Source organism: Neurospora crassa, linkage group V, assembly GCF_000182925.2.
Source record: "Neurospora crassa OR74A linkage group V, whole genome shotgun sequence".
NCBI classification, from domain to species: domain Eukaryota; kingdom Fungi; phylum Ascomycota; class Sordariomycetes; order Sordariales; family Sordariaceae; genus Neurospora; species Neurospora crassa.
In genome coordinates, this window is record NC_026505.1 from 2,810,898 (window position 1) to 2,823,836 (window position 12,939).

The following is a 12,939-nucleotide window of genomic DNA, read 5'->3' on the forward strand; positions in this document are numbered from 1 at the left end:
TATCAACCAGATAAACCGGTCACCGGAAAGCGATCTGGTTCTGGAAATCTTTCCTAGCCGAAAGGGAGCCTCCAAGTGGAAAGAACTTGGCTAAAGAAGCTAGAATGGACGATTGCTGACAATGATAAAAGATAAGAAGGGAAGCTGATCACAGGCGGGTACCATAGCGCGCACACGGTATCTGTAAAAATAGTCTTGGGTATGATTTCAATGCAAGTGGATTCTTTTTCTATAGAGGGAGCATTTTGCAATATAAAAATCATACCAGGTATGATCGCTTGGATAAAATAATAAAATTTGAAAAAATAATTTTATATACAATATTATTTTTATATTAAAATCATCTCCAAAATGCTTTTGTATTGAGTACATTTTAATATATTAAATTTGCTATAAGTAAAAAGACTATTTTAAATATATTTTACAAGCTTTTTTCAAAAAGAGTAACAAATAACTTTATTATAAGAATTCCTTAAATAACTTATTTTACACTTTTATACCTATAGTAAGTATTTACTTTTACACTTAAAATCCTTATTAAAAATTTTACATTTATATTACTTATAGTATATAGAATCTTACATTTAAAGTTTTAATATAAAATATTCAATATAAAATATATTATCCTTTATAATTTCGTAGTTTTAAATTCTTTCGACTTTTCTTTATATAATTTTTTTTATTATTTATATTATGAAAAAAATTAAACAACCTTTTAGAAATAATTACTTAGCTTAGTAGCTAAGTGGTTAATGAAGTAGTTCTTCATCGTCAGGTTCTTGTTCGATTCCTTATTGTAGTTGGAATTTTTATATTTATTCTTATTTCTAAACTGTAAAAAAATAGCCTTACTTAGTAAAGGTTCCTATACTCTAACCTTGTATCTTATTCTTTTTTAATATTTATATAAATTTATAAGTTAACTTCTTTGAAGAAAGATAGTCCTAACTAATATGGAACAAATTTATTTTCTAAAATGAATTTCATTAATAAAAAAAAGTTATTAAAAGGTAAATCTTCTAGTAAGAAGATAAAGATAATTGTAAATTCTATTTTATATTAGAAAAAGTTTCTATTTCAAATTTATTTATTACTTTTATAACCAATTTTTACAGTTTATCAACTTTTACTCAAACTGATCCATGGATACGTTTCAAGACAAAATATTTTGGGAGTGTAAAATCATAACAGAGATCATTTTTTACAAGTAGGGTTGCGCGCTATGGTAGTGACCCCATCCCGTCACGCCGAACCCGGATCAGTGCCTGATTGCCCGCGCTCCACTGCACCCTCGGCGACCCGACGCTAACGCATCTCCATTGTGTCCACTGCATCCGCTGTTGTCCCCGTCATTTTGGCGTGGGCTTAGCTGACGCTTATTTTGTGGGTTCAATGTTTCCATGTTTGGAGCTGGGCATGTGGAGTGTTCTTTTTTGCTGTGTCAACCCATCGTCGCCATCGCTCAACATCGCCCGTGTGAACAATATCACCAAAATGACCGATTGATATGGCACTTCTCAAACGAGAAGCCATGAGATTGACCGCAGGTTCCTGCACTTTCTACTCACCATGTCCGAACATGAACACACACAAAACGTGGTTCAAGGAGGAACAAGTGACCGTCTGCCCTCCGCTTTTGCCACAAGCATCTCGCATTATCACCAAACTGAGTATGCCTCATCACGCATAAGAAGATTTCCACTTTGCTGTAATTCGTCCTTCACGGCAACGAGATCACACCATGGCAAGCACGCGCGGGAGTTGTTCAGCAAGTCACATTCGACAAAGATCAATCCACGGCAAACGTGGGGACAGTCTCATTACTGAACTCATAAACATTATATCTCATTATCTAGAGTCATCAAGTCTTTCTCCTGGCCCAAGGTTTGCCCAAAGAGGTCGGTATCTAATCCATCTTCCAGAACCCCCTTTTTTTCTTTTTTTCTTTTATCCCATCAAATGGAAATCAAACATCAATCCACCTAGCCATCCACTTATCCACCGTCGCCTTTGCCTCATCCACCAACCCCAACTCCAACAACAGCTGCACACTGCCTCTAATCCCGCTCTCCAACGCCGATGCAATCCACGCATGCGTATAACTCGTATGCTCGCCCACAAACACCAAATTGTTTCTCGTCTGGAAGTACTCTGGTAGATACAGTTCATGCTGTCCCACCGTCGGACTCGCCCACGACGCGCTCTCCAGGGGGTCCAGCGCCCAGCAGCGCCTGTTGAATTGGCCCGTGTACTGCTCCTTGACCAGCTCTTCGCCGTGGATCTCCGCCATGGCGTTGAGCACGTACTGCACGTGTTCTTCTTCCGGAGTCGACACCCAGCGGTCACCCCAGTCTGCTCCCGAGATGTACGAGGCGAGGATGGAGGCGGGGCCATCGGTGCCGTTGATGTTGTAAGAGGGGTAGCAGATGGATCCGATGCCGGGAATGTCGGAAGTGGTGGAGCACGACCCGTAGATGGGTTGAGGCAAGTGTTCCCAGAAACGGGTGCGGAACTCGAGCGCGACCTTGCAGGCGGATGTGTACTCGAGGTTTTGGATGGCGTTGGCCAAGGTGGGCGCTGTCAGGTCCAAGGCGGGCGAGAAACGCCATTTCTTGACGATGGAAAAGGGGGCGGCAATGACGGCGTAGTCATGCTCGGAAGACTCGAACGAGTCTTTGTAGCTGTTGCGGCTGTGGAGCGTGACTTTTTGGGTTTCGGCATCAAATGCGACGCGCTCCACGCGGCGGTTCAAGGTGGTGGCATTGTCGACGAGCGGGTGGAAGGAGAGAGGCAACCGGTTGAGACCGCCGTCGATGGTCTTCCACGTCGACGCGGAAAAGTACATCCCTTCGTACAGCGTGTCCCAGTACGAGTGAGCGCTGGCGCTTAGAAAGGCTGTGTCGTTGAGCGACCCGCGCAGGTAGTTCACCATGAAGCCGAACTCGCTCCATTGGTCGCCGGGCAAACCGGCTAGGCCGCCACTCAACCAGTCGGCGTGCGCTTTGAACATGTTCTGCGCCATCTCGGCGAAGAACTTGTCGGTGTCGGGGAGGAATGCGTCAACTTTTTGACTCAGTGACTTGGTGGAGTTGTTGGAGACGCGGGTGAGCGCCAGCGACGAGTTGGCGGCGAGCTCGGCGAGGGTGGGCGGTAGACCGGTCTCGGGGTTCTTGATGCCGTCGTAGTAGTAGAGGCCGTTAGAGTTGGACTGGTACCAGGGGATGAAGTCAACGCTCAGGTTCTTGGAGTGGCCGTTGAGGCTGTTCATCTCCTCGGCCAGCTGGAAGACGAGCTGGTGGTCGCTGACGTTGTACGTCTCATTGCCGAGCGTGATGGTGTTGGGGAAACGCATGGGCCCCATCTCCTGGTAGCTGTAGTCGAAGGGCCCGCCGGAAAGGTACTCGGTGTGCACACGGCCACCGAGCCGGTTGCCACCCTCGATGATACTGACATTGGTCATGCCAGCCTGTGTCAAGCAGAGGTAGGTCATGAGACCGGACATGCCGGCGCCAACAATGGCGATGTTCTTGCTCTTGGCCTTCTCAACATCAACGGTGGAAATCTCCTTGTCCTCAAGTAGCTTGACACCGTCGAACCAGGGTCCCCATGGGTTGATGCCGTTGTCCGTAGTCATATGAATGGCGACGGAGTCTGATGGCTTTGTAGCGCGGGCCTTGAGGTCACGGCGCATCTTGATAGACTTGAAGTCAAAGGACTGAGGCCTGCTGCGACCGACAAGACGGCCGTTGGCGCGGCTCCAGGCTGAGATACAGCCACCGGACTGCACATTTTCGGGAATTACCCAGACAAGACGGTCGTGGTGAGCGTCGGTGGGCTGGCTGATGGAGTGATGAGCTTCTTCTTCACGCTTGGCTTGGCATGAACCGTAGGTGTAGCTGATGGCACCCTCCACTGATGCTGAACGCTCAACATGGATGTTGGAAAGACGGGAGTTGAGTGACGACCGAGTCTCGAGCTTGAGAGGAAGAGATGCGGTGACTGCAGAGTTGGCCGGTAGGGCGAGCAGTGCCGCACCCGCGGCAGCAGACCACTTCATCTTGTATGAAAGCAAGGAGAGAGACGGACGGATGAGGATCTCTTGTAGGGCTGAGGTGATCAAGAGATTTGAAAAGGAGGAGGGGGAAGGATGGATGAGGAGTCAACGACACAACTCATTGTAGCCTTGCCATCAAGAGCGAGGGAAGATGGCTCTTATATAGACCACCATCCAAGCATCCAGGAGTGTATTCCCAACGAGACCTGACATTATCCAGGCCCGGCCCTAGTCCGTTCCTCCTGGTGAAGCTCCATACCGAGAGAAGGCCGGTTGTACGTAACTGATCACCCCAGTCAGTCAGTCAGCCAGGCTCTCCGCACTGCCTAGGGCGGCTCAAGGGGAATGAGGGGGCGGAGGGGAGATACAGTATCGGCGTTACCCTCAACCTTGACGTTCCATTCGAGAACCCTTGCAGTCCATGTTAAAGAAACTGATAACCAGCCGATGGCCGGGTCCCGAGTATCTAGTGTGCCGTATCTTTGAATCCCGGCTCTCGGGTTCGAGGAGTGGAGGTGGGTTGGATCGGATATCGAACTGCAATTACATCCGTGCAACCTATTATGGTTAAGGCTGAACGGTTGGGATGCAAGCTGACAACCATGCACACGTGGAGATTCATCCCTACGCTCTAATGCTACCGCATTCGGTAGATAGCCAAGATACCCTAGTCCGATATCAGTCCGATTTCACGAGGTGTGTATTTCGTTCCGGAAATCAAAGTCTATGGTATCAGTCGGAATCGAGAAGAAGATTTATTACGGACTTCTTGCTTTCCTTCTAAGCCGTGTTGCCAAGCTGTGACCGTGAGAAACTCGTCATCTGTACGCCCTTTGCTTTACCACAAGGCTGACACCGAGTCTTTGTCAGACTCGCAGTCAACTGAGCAAGACCGCCATGGAGATGTATCTCGGCCCCGACAAAATTGTTGAGACCACAGTTGACCCAGATCGCCCGCCAAGAACGCGTCCAAAGGTCTCAACAAATTGTTCAGGAACGAGGACGCACATCATAGCCACTGCCTGTAAATATCAGCGTATGTCAGACTTACACCAGAACTCGGAATTGACACAAGTCAAGTTTTACTTCGCCTCAACTTTGCACAAGGCCACCACTCACAACCGTCACTGACCGAGAAAACAGAGGGCATAAGCTGATAACTCCCAAGAGTTGAATCCTCCCTGCGGCGCTGTGAGTCAACAACAAACCGGCTCAATAATCCATCCGGTTCAAAGAGTCAGTTTTTACATAATTGTCAATGGCAACGAGGGGACCACGGGACCTCGAAGACGAACGAAGGATCAAGATGCAGATGATAGTGCTAGCAACGAAATGCGAGAAACCTTTGCGAGTCGCGGCGCTACTGCAGCCCCCTGTAACTCCCCAATGCGTGCCAAGCCATGGTCGAAATCCAAAGACGCTAGAAAGAAGGAAGGAAGACCTTGTTATTGTTGTTGTTGTTGTTGTTGTCAATCGGAAGGGCGTGTCTTCATGTTCCCGGAAGTCATCGAGGTGGCCCGGACTCGGATGTGGAGCAATCAATAGACGGCTCTTTTAGAAGACGCGGCGGGTGGGATTCGGTCGGAAGGGGTTGGGGTTTGATGGAGCTTTGTGCCCGGGGTCCAACCCCAACCGATGTCGGCCCGGGACGCTTATCTTCATTCGAGTTGGCTCCCCGAGATACCTTCCACTTCAGACTTGGATATCAGTCGAGAGATATGATATGTATCCGTATCAACCGGGGATGTTGACAACAAAACAACAAACTATGCCACCAACAGCACAGCAATTATCGGCGAGGAACTAAATCTTAGGGCAATCACACCTCAGGATCCTGACTTCTTCAAGTTCAAGATCCACTAATCTCAACGTTAAAGATACTTCCCACCTGGACACGCTGATGGACACTTGACTACGTAACAGCAAGCCAAGATAACAACCGCAGAAACGAAAAGGGGAGTGGTGAAAGTGGGGGCAAAGAATATGATACGATAAAAACCAGGATAGCTTCCCGCAAGGAGACAAGACCATTGTGACAAGCTTGGCATGACCGAGAAGACGGCCCCGGGATAAGCGATTGTACAACATCTGGTCTTGGCTCTTTGCCGAGCCTCCTCTTTTTCTGCTCGGAAGGGGGTTGCGTGAAACTTTCGAGCTCCTCAAGTGCCCAAGTCGCCGGCTTGGGTACGGTTGGGAAGGTGCACTTTGGTGTGGAAGTCGTCAAAGAAAAAAAGAGAGACAAAAAAAAAAAGAAAAAAAAAACAACAACACCGGGAGTGAGCAAGATGCTGTGCTTCAACTTCCGTCAGCGCAGTAGTTAGGGAGCAACCGGGAAGATTCTTTGAAGAAGCGAAAGGGAGAGTCCGGAAAATATGGTTGTCGACCGATTTTCGCAGCCGAATATTATAGGCAACATCCATAGAGCAAAGAGGTCTGATGAGCATCCAAAGGGGTTAGAAATATGTGAATCGCTTCATGTACTGTCTATTAGTACCCCCAAAAAGCCACAAAAACAACGCCGACCGATCTGAACCGAGTCTCTATCGGTATATGCAAGTCTAAAGAATCATGTAGCCGACCATGTAGGTGTATTATCACACCTAGCTACAGCTAGGTGGTTTCGTCAAACCCCGTCCTCAAAGCGGGCCGCCAAAAGGATCTTCCAGCCCATTCCCATCAACCTTCCTCCTCTTCTTCTCCGGCGCATCGGCTGACAGATCGCCGCCAAAGATAGCGGCGTCCTTGGACCCGTTGCTGGCTGCAGGGCGCTCCTCTGAATCGGCACGTCTGACTCCTGCCTCTCGGCGTTGGCGCTGAAGCTCAGACAAATTCCAGCGATCGGGGTCGCGACACTTCGTCAACTTCTTGCGGACGGGCCGGATTTGGGATTTGAAAATTGATTCCTGCGAGGTGGGATGGTGCGTTAGCTGGTACTGCGATGGCGGTCTAGCGAAGACAAAGGGAGCAAAGCCACTTACACTCGTCCAATGCGACTTCCTCTCCGGCAGTTCGGTGGACAGCATGTTCCTGCATGCCTCGATAGTGCCCATAACCTTATCTCGGATCCCTGGGCCGACTATGGCTGCGCGCTCATCGTTGGTCGTTATCCCCTTGCTACCACCCTCCTTTCGGCCTATCCCCTGATTCTCCAAACCAGGTAGTGGTGTCACGGCAGGGGTGTTATCGTTGTTGGTAGTGGGCGGGACAAAGTGGAAAGTCTCCTGAATCAGGCGCTCAGCCAGTCCGCGGTCGGCAAGGGATAGTGCTGCGAACATGATCTGCGATGGTGTGTAGTGAAAGTAGGCATCGGTCATGAGAGGACTGAAGAGCAGGATCTCGTGAGCACGCTTTTCGGCTGCTATGATGCGTTGTTCCTGTATTAGAGAGACAAGATGTTAGCGACAGCCAGTTGGGCAAAATGATGTCAGCATATCTTACGTCGATGTCCCCGTAACTCCTCAACTCCATCGTCGCTCCCATCAACGCCCTAAACGGGTGTCTGACCTCAAAGTTGAACCTGTTGCCCTGGCAAAGCAAAAACTCGCCAGCGAGGATATCCTGCTTCGTATTGAACTTTTGCTGAAACTCAATAATCCGAGGAAACCTTCCCTCCGCCTTACTTCCCACAAACAACGCCACAAGTATCATCTCCTGTGGTGGGTACGTCATGATGCTATTCGTCAGGAAGAACCTCCTGAAAAAGACCGTTGCTGTCGCCCTGACTTCGTCTGGAACTCCAAGATGGTCCGCCGCGCGCAATAATTCGGATACGTAAAAGGACACAAGTAAGGCCTCTTCTTCAGGTTTGAGGAAGTCGGGTAAGGTTGGTGTGCTGTTCTCGGTGGGGTTGGGAGTCCCATGTCCAGACGGATCTGGAGTGTTCGCATGGGATGTGTTATTCGAAGTCGGCGGATTCGAGGCGGATGCCAGCATGCGCTCGGCTATTCTTTGACGGGCGATGGCGTTGGTTTTCTCGCGCATGGCAGCAAGCTGGGCGGGCGAGAAGGACCATGCTTGAAACTGCGAGGTTTCGCGGTATCGTGCGTCTTCGGACGCCATGCTGGGCGGCTTGTAAGCTCCCACAGGAGTATGTTCCAGAAAGAGTATCGACAGTCGAGGTTCGAAGTCGTCGTGGCTTAGCTGGATGTCGTAGGACCGTCTTGGGAGGGCAGATAGCAAGGAGCGGCGTGCAAGTGCTGCTTGGCGGGTGTGAGTTTGCGGATTCCGTGGAGATATTTTTTCCTAGGGGGTTGACGGAATGGTGTCAAGAAATGGGGGGTGTCTTTGAGCTCAGATTATCTCCAGTTTCCAGCGAGAAGAATGAAGGTCATGTGTTGGAAGTTCGAAGGATGGAAGGGCAAGACGATGACGGGAGTGGGACCCGGCCGACCCTCGACGTAGCACCGAGTGGATCCAGCAAGGTACCGGCAGGCAATGAGGCGTCCGTGCGTTACGACGTGTTTGTTCATCATATGTGCCACATCCTCTTCGTTTTCTCCTCACCATCGTCAAACAAATCATCATTGTTTTTGATATCAGATACCTCGACTTTTTAATTTCTACTGTTTTTGCATCCCAAAGGAAATACTAGGTTCAAACCCCCACGTTTACTCGTTCGATGACCGCTGCACGAAATCGTGGCTCCTGTCCACAAAAATGAAAATGCTAACCATTCATGGCATTACAGCCCAACCCTATTGTATACTTTACGCCCAAACGCCTGCCAGTTGCAATGTCAATATTTATGCCTGCCTATACACCCGGACTGATGATTGACCCTGCCTAACGTCTCAACTCAATCTTAAGAGCGATGCCATTCATGCCCGGTCCTGGTACATCTAGTATGTGGATCCGAGATCCCGCCTAGCAGGCACCGGCGGAGGAGGCTTCTTGGAACGGCAAGGAGGCGGTGGAGGAGGAGCCTTACGAACTCCCAAGCCGTTGTTGACCACCGTATTGCTGGTTGTCCTTGTCAAGCTCCCAATACTTGTAGCCGGGCTCGCGCTGCGGGTACACCAGTTGTCTGGACTTCCCGTGTCGCTGGTGTTGTCATCGTCCCGGTCTGCAAATACATTGTCATTCGTTGCAATCCGGCTGACGGGGCGCAGCTGGCCACGTAGGCTGCTCACGTTAGGCACGTTTTGGTTAACTCCATAGGTTGAACCGGGCGGGGTGGTCCCGGATCCAGTACCAGAGATACGACCTCCGATGCGCTCGCGCTCCAAGTTCGTCCCGCCCAGGAAGGAGGCAACAGTATTGGACCTGCCAATGACGGGACGCGGTCCGGCATCGACTTGCTGGTTCTGCGACTGCACAGACAGAGGAGCCCGAGAAACGGCGCTGCGGATAGGCATACGCACGGGCGGTGCCTCGGTCTCAACCTCTTGCTCGTCGTAAACGTTGCGGCTGTTGGTACGGGACAAGCGATCGGTAAAGCTTTGTGCGGTGCTTGGCCTGCTTCTACCGTCACCGCTGGAAGCAGTTGGTCGCCGTTGGAGGCCAGCACCATAGCCGCTCATACCGTTAGAGGAGGAGATAGCACCACCGGCCCAGCTTTGGCGCACCCTACGCAACTCATCGGCGCATCTTTCGTGATATTCGAGCTCGGCGTCAAGGAATTGGGTCAAATCGCGGACGCTATCGACCTCGCTGTCGCGGATATCCTGCATTCTGCGGCCGACATCTTCGGAGGCTTCTTCGTACTTGGCCTTGGCGCCCCGAAGCTCTTCCTCGATACGGAAGTCATCACGACGTGCTTTTTGGATCTTGGTCGCCGTTGCATCGTAGGCCAGACGCCGGCTCTCGAGCTTCTTACGAGCAGCCTAAATTATCTGTTAGCCGTAAGCCAAACTTGACAATGAGCCGTGTGTGCTGACCTGGTACTCCTTCATCATGGCTAGAGACCTCTCGAGAGACTCAAGCCACGTAGTTGTCGCCTCACCGACGAAGGTCTCCTGGAACTGCCCAATCCTCTCATTGGCACGGCCCATTGAGATAAGGCAGCTTCCGAATTCAGAGTCGGATGCAAAGTCTTCGCCATGTCCGATCATAGTCTTTCCGAGATAAGTGGTGGGAATGGACTTGTCCTTGTCTTCGTACGAGTCGCAGCGACGGCCAAGCCACTTGACATAGAGGTTCATAGACTTTTGCAGTCGGTCCATGCCTAGCAGTAATAGCGTGTCAGATTGTGCACATGGTTAAAGTATTGAAATAGAAAGCAAGAGCATACCTTCAAAGCGAAGTGCCATCTCCATCTCCAGCTGCTTGAAGTCCTCAGACATAGTCGTCTTTTGCTCGGCACCCATCTTTTCGCCGGCCCATTGAAAGGCGCGGTCGAACTTTTTGGTGATATTCATATTGTTTGTGTGGTCGACAGGTGCAAGTGAAGCGTTGGGTTAAGTCAATGGACTATTCCTAACAAGAATGTCGTGGAGTTCGTCGGCTTCTGTGAGATTGCAGTTATGCACGTTCTGTTAGTGCCAGGGACAGTCTGGCAGTAAGAGCAGACAATGGCGGCCGTAGCTCGTAACGAATGACAAACTCCCAAAGAGTGAAGGTCGAGAGATGGATAATTGAGAACAAACGAGCAAAGCAGACGAGATCGGAAGGGAGCTTAATGACCTGGACGAAGGTGCCAGATATGTATACAGCAGCCGGTTTGATGGCGAGTTTCGAAAAGGAAGGTGGTCTAGTGCCGTGTGTGGGAATCTTGTGTGGCAAGAATGGCGTGTGTGTGGATGTTGTCTCAAAGCTAAGGTAGTGTGCTCGTCGAATGGACGTCGATGGATCCGCAGTAGTCGCAAACGTGGTTTTAGACTCGTCTGGGAGAAGTTGCCCCGTTCGTACTTAGCCCCCGTCGTATCGCGTACAGAAACAAGGGGAAAGGTTGAAAATAGATGGTAGGATGGAGAGAAAGCATGGATGTCGAGGCACGCCAGTGTCCGATTGAGCAGGAAACCTTGACGGCTCAATGCGTCCTTGCAGCGCGCTAAGGCAGGAGGCGAAACACAGGCAGGCCCATCAGATGGTTCTAATAGTGTAAAAAGGTCCGGACTCTCACTGGGTCTACTTTGGTATAAGCGTATCCGGACTTCTTTCCACACCACCTGCTCGTCCATGGCTTCTGCGGGGGAGGTCCAGATTCAATCCAGGCAGTGCAGATGCAGTGCTCAACAGGGGCATCCTAGGAGCTTGGAACGCGGGGGAAGTGACTTCTTCCCAAGGAACGTCCACAATTGAATACGAACGAAAGTGGAAGGTAACCGGGTGTCTAGATGGAGCTTCCCAACAACGAAGTCAACTCGAGTGATCGCCCCTGCTCGTCTCAAAGGATTCGTATATCATAGAGAGCTACATAGTACCAATCCCGAAATCCAGAAAAAGTATGGTCATCCTTAGGGCCTGTCCGAAGACCTGGATATCTGGCTTAGACATCTTCCAGGCCCAAGCTTTCCAAATGCTGTTCGATGACAACACTCGGAAGCCTTCGACGCGAAAATTCCCCATTTCTAAGACCAGGAAATCATTTTCTCCACAACTGCCTAACATACCAATCGGATCATTGCAATCACACCTGAAATTCCGAGACGGGAATACCAAGCGGGCTTCCGGACCTCTGGACCTCTGGAATCTGACCTGGAACAGAGCATTCCCAAATGGTCTGTACTCGGTGATCGAAATCCATTTTCGAACCAGCATTTCCAGATCGCTTTTCCACGCCATTGGACACGCCCCAAGTCCGAGCTGGCTTGTCAAGTGTTAAACTACCACAAAGCTGCGAAGTGACGTTTACAGCGATGTGAAGTTCGTCAGCTTTGAGGATGCATCTTCGTTCCCAAATCACGAAAGGTTGGGGCGATAACAATTCGTCAATCTCTTTCGTATTCAGTGTATGACTACTAGAATATCAATGCACCAAAGACTCGATCTCCCCGCCTTGTCTTGTTGTTCGGATTATATCCTCTCGAGCTGAGTCTACCTACTCATTGAACTCGTTAGCCAAGCTCACACGAAGCTCAGGTAATGTATGTCAAACAGGTCCAATCTTCATCCGAAAAGTCGAACATTATCACGAACGCTTTGGCTATGAGCAAGCAATGTTGTCAACCGCCAGCTCATCCGCCGCAGTGGCAACCAACCCGATTCCGATCCAGCAAGTGCGCCCACTGCACATATGTACAAGGTATGCATGCAGGCCGTCGGATAACAATATGCCAACAACGAAGCCCTTTCCTTTTACCAGAGAGCCAGATAGCAAAGGACCAACACCATCACGGTGTTCTAGCCGCCATGACTGCAAGCCACCCACCACACCACACTGGCCTGAGAAAATGGTATAGCCTGAATGTAGCGAAGTCCGTTGAGGATAACATTGGGGACCACAGGCCAATAATTTGATCTACTAGTCTAAAGAAGTCGACATACAAATCCCGCAATCGCCGTCGCCCAGACACGCCAGAAGCATCTGGACTTGATACCAGAAGCCACTGGTTGCAAGGATCAACCTCCCATTTACGCAATTCTCTCTTTTTGCGCCGGCGGCAATGTATATCAATGCTGTGGAACACGACCGAGGAGCCAGGTCCGCCTCCATGGAGTTGTACACATCGGAGACCGCCCGTCATCGAACCGTTATTGAAAAGACTGACGATAACTTAACCGCTGCAGACCAAATCGCCCAAACCGGATATAGGCAGGCTGGGCGGCAGTTTTTAAACCGTTCCAGCAAAAGAGAAGAAGCCGGCGACGAATAAACCCCTGTAGGTTAGAGTTTAGTTGGTGGAGACCTCTCTTTGAGGTTGTTTCAGCCCTAAGATCGGGGTCGCCAATCGCGGTCGCTCAGGGGTTAAAGCTCGCTCTCAGGAGGGGCCGTGGCGCATGGTTGA

At 50.2% G+C, this 12,939-nt stretch overlaps 3 protein-coding genes across 3 annotated transcripts; all 3 read right to left on the reverse strand.

The window, feature by feature from the left end:
• Positions 1-1,808: 1,808 nt before the first annotated feature.
• Positions 1,809-4,589, reverse strand: lao (l-amino acid oxidase). Its single transcript, XM_956585.2, has one exon. The coding sequence runs from the start codon at positions 4,055-4,057 to the stop codon at positions 1,967-1,969; it is 2,091 nt and encodes a 696-aa protein (XP_961678.1). The 5' UTR covers positions 4,058-4,589; the 3' UTR covers positions 1,809-1,966.
• Positions 4,590-6,352: 1,763 nt separating this feature from the next.
• Positions 6,353-8,399, reverse strand: NCU01067 (hypothetical protein). The gene is made up of 3 exons (XM_956586.2): positions 7,493-8,399; positions 7,033-7,428; positions 6,353-6,957 (listed from the first exon to the last, which is right to left on the reverse strand). The coding sequence occupies exons 1-3, from the start codon at positions 8,111-8,113 to the stop codon at positions 6,691-6,693; spliced, it is 1,284 nt and encodes a 427-aa protein (XP_961679.1). The 5' UTR covers positions 8,114-8,399; the 3' UTR covers positions 6,353-6,690.
• A 104-nt stretch (positions 8,400-8,503) lies between these two features.
• On the reverse strand, positions 8,504-11,031 carry NCU01068 (BAR domain-containing protein). The gene is made up of 3 exons (XM_956587.3): positions 10,284-11,031; positions 9,931-10,217; positions 8,504-9,876 (listed from the first exon to the last, which is right to left on the reverse strand). The coding sequence occupies exons 1-3, from the start codon at positions 10,408-10,410 to the stop codon at positions 8,893-8,895; spliced, it is 1,398 nt and encodes a 465-aa protein (XP_961680.3). The 5' UTR covers positions 10,411-11,031; the 3' UTR covers positions 8,504-8,892.
• Positions 11,032-12,939: the final 1,908 nt, after the last annotated feature.

Coding starts and splice junctions, on each gene's coding strand:
- lao (XM_956585.2), bottom strand. CDS start 4,057: ATGAAGTGGTCTGCTGCCGCGGGTGCGGCACTGCTCGCCCTACCGGCC.
- NCU01067 (XM_956586.2), bottom strand. CDS start 8,113: ATGGCGTCCGAAGACGCACGATACCGCGAAACCTCGCAGTTTCAAGCA. Junction 7,429..7,492: donor GGAGTTACGGGGACATCGAC/GTAAGATATGCT, acceptor TCTCTAATACAG/GAACAACGCATCATAGCAGC. Junction 6,958..7,032: donor GGAAGTCGCATTGGACGAGT/GTAAGTGGCTTT, acceptor CCCACCTCGCAG/GAATCAATTTTCAAATCCCA.
- NCU01068 (XM_956587.3), bottom strand. CDS start 10,410: ATGAATATCACCAAAAAGTTCGACCGCGCCTTTCAATGGGCCGGCGAA. Junction 10,218..10,283: donor GATGGCACTTCGCTTTGAAG/GTATGCTCTTGC, acceptor TATTACTGCTAG/GCATGGACCGACTGCAAAAG. Junction 9,877..9,930: donor CCATGATGAAGGAGTACCAG/GTCAGCACACAC, acceptor CAGATAATTTAG/GCTGCTCGTAAGAAGCTCGA.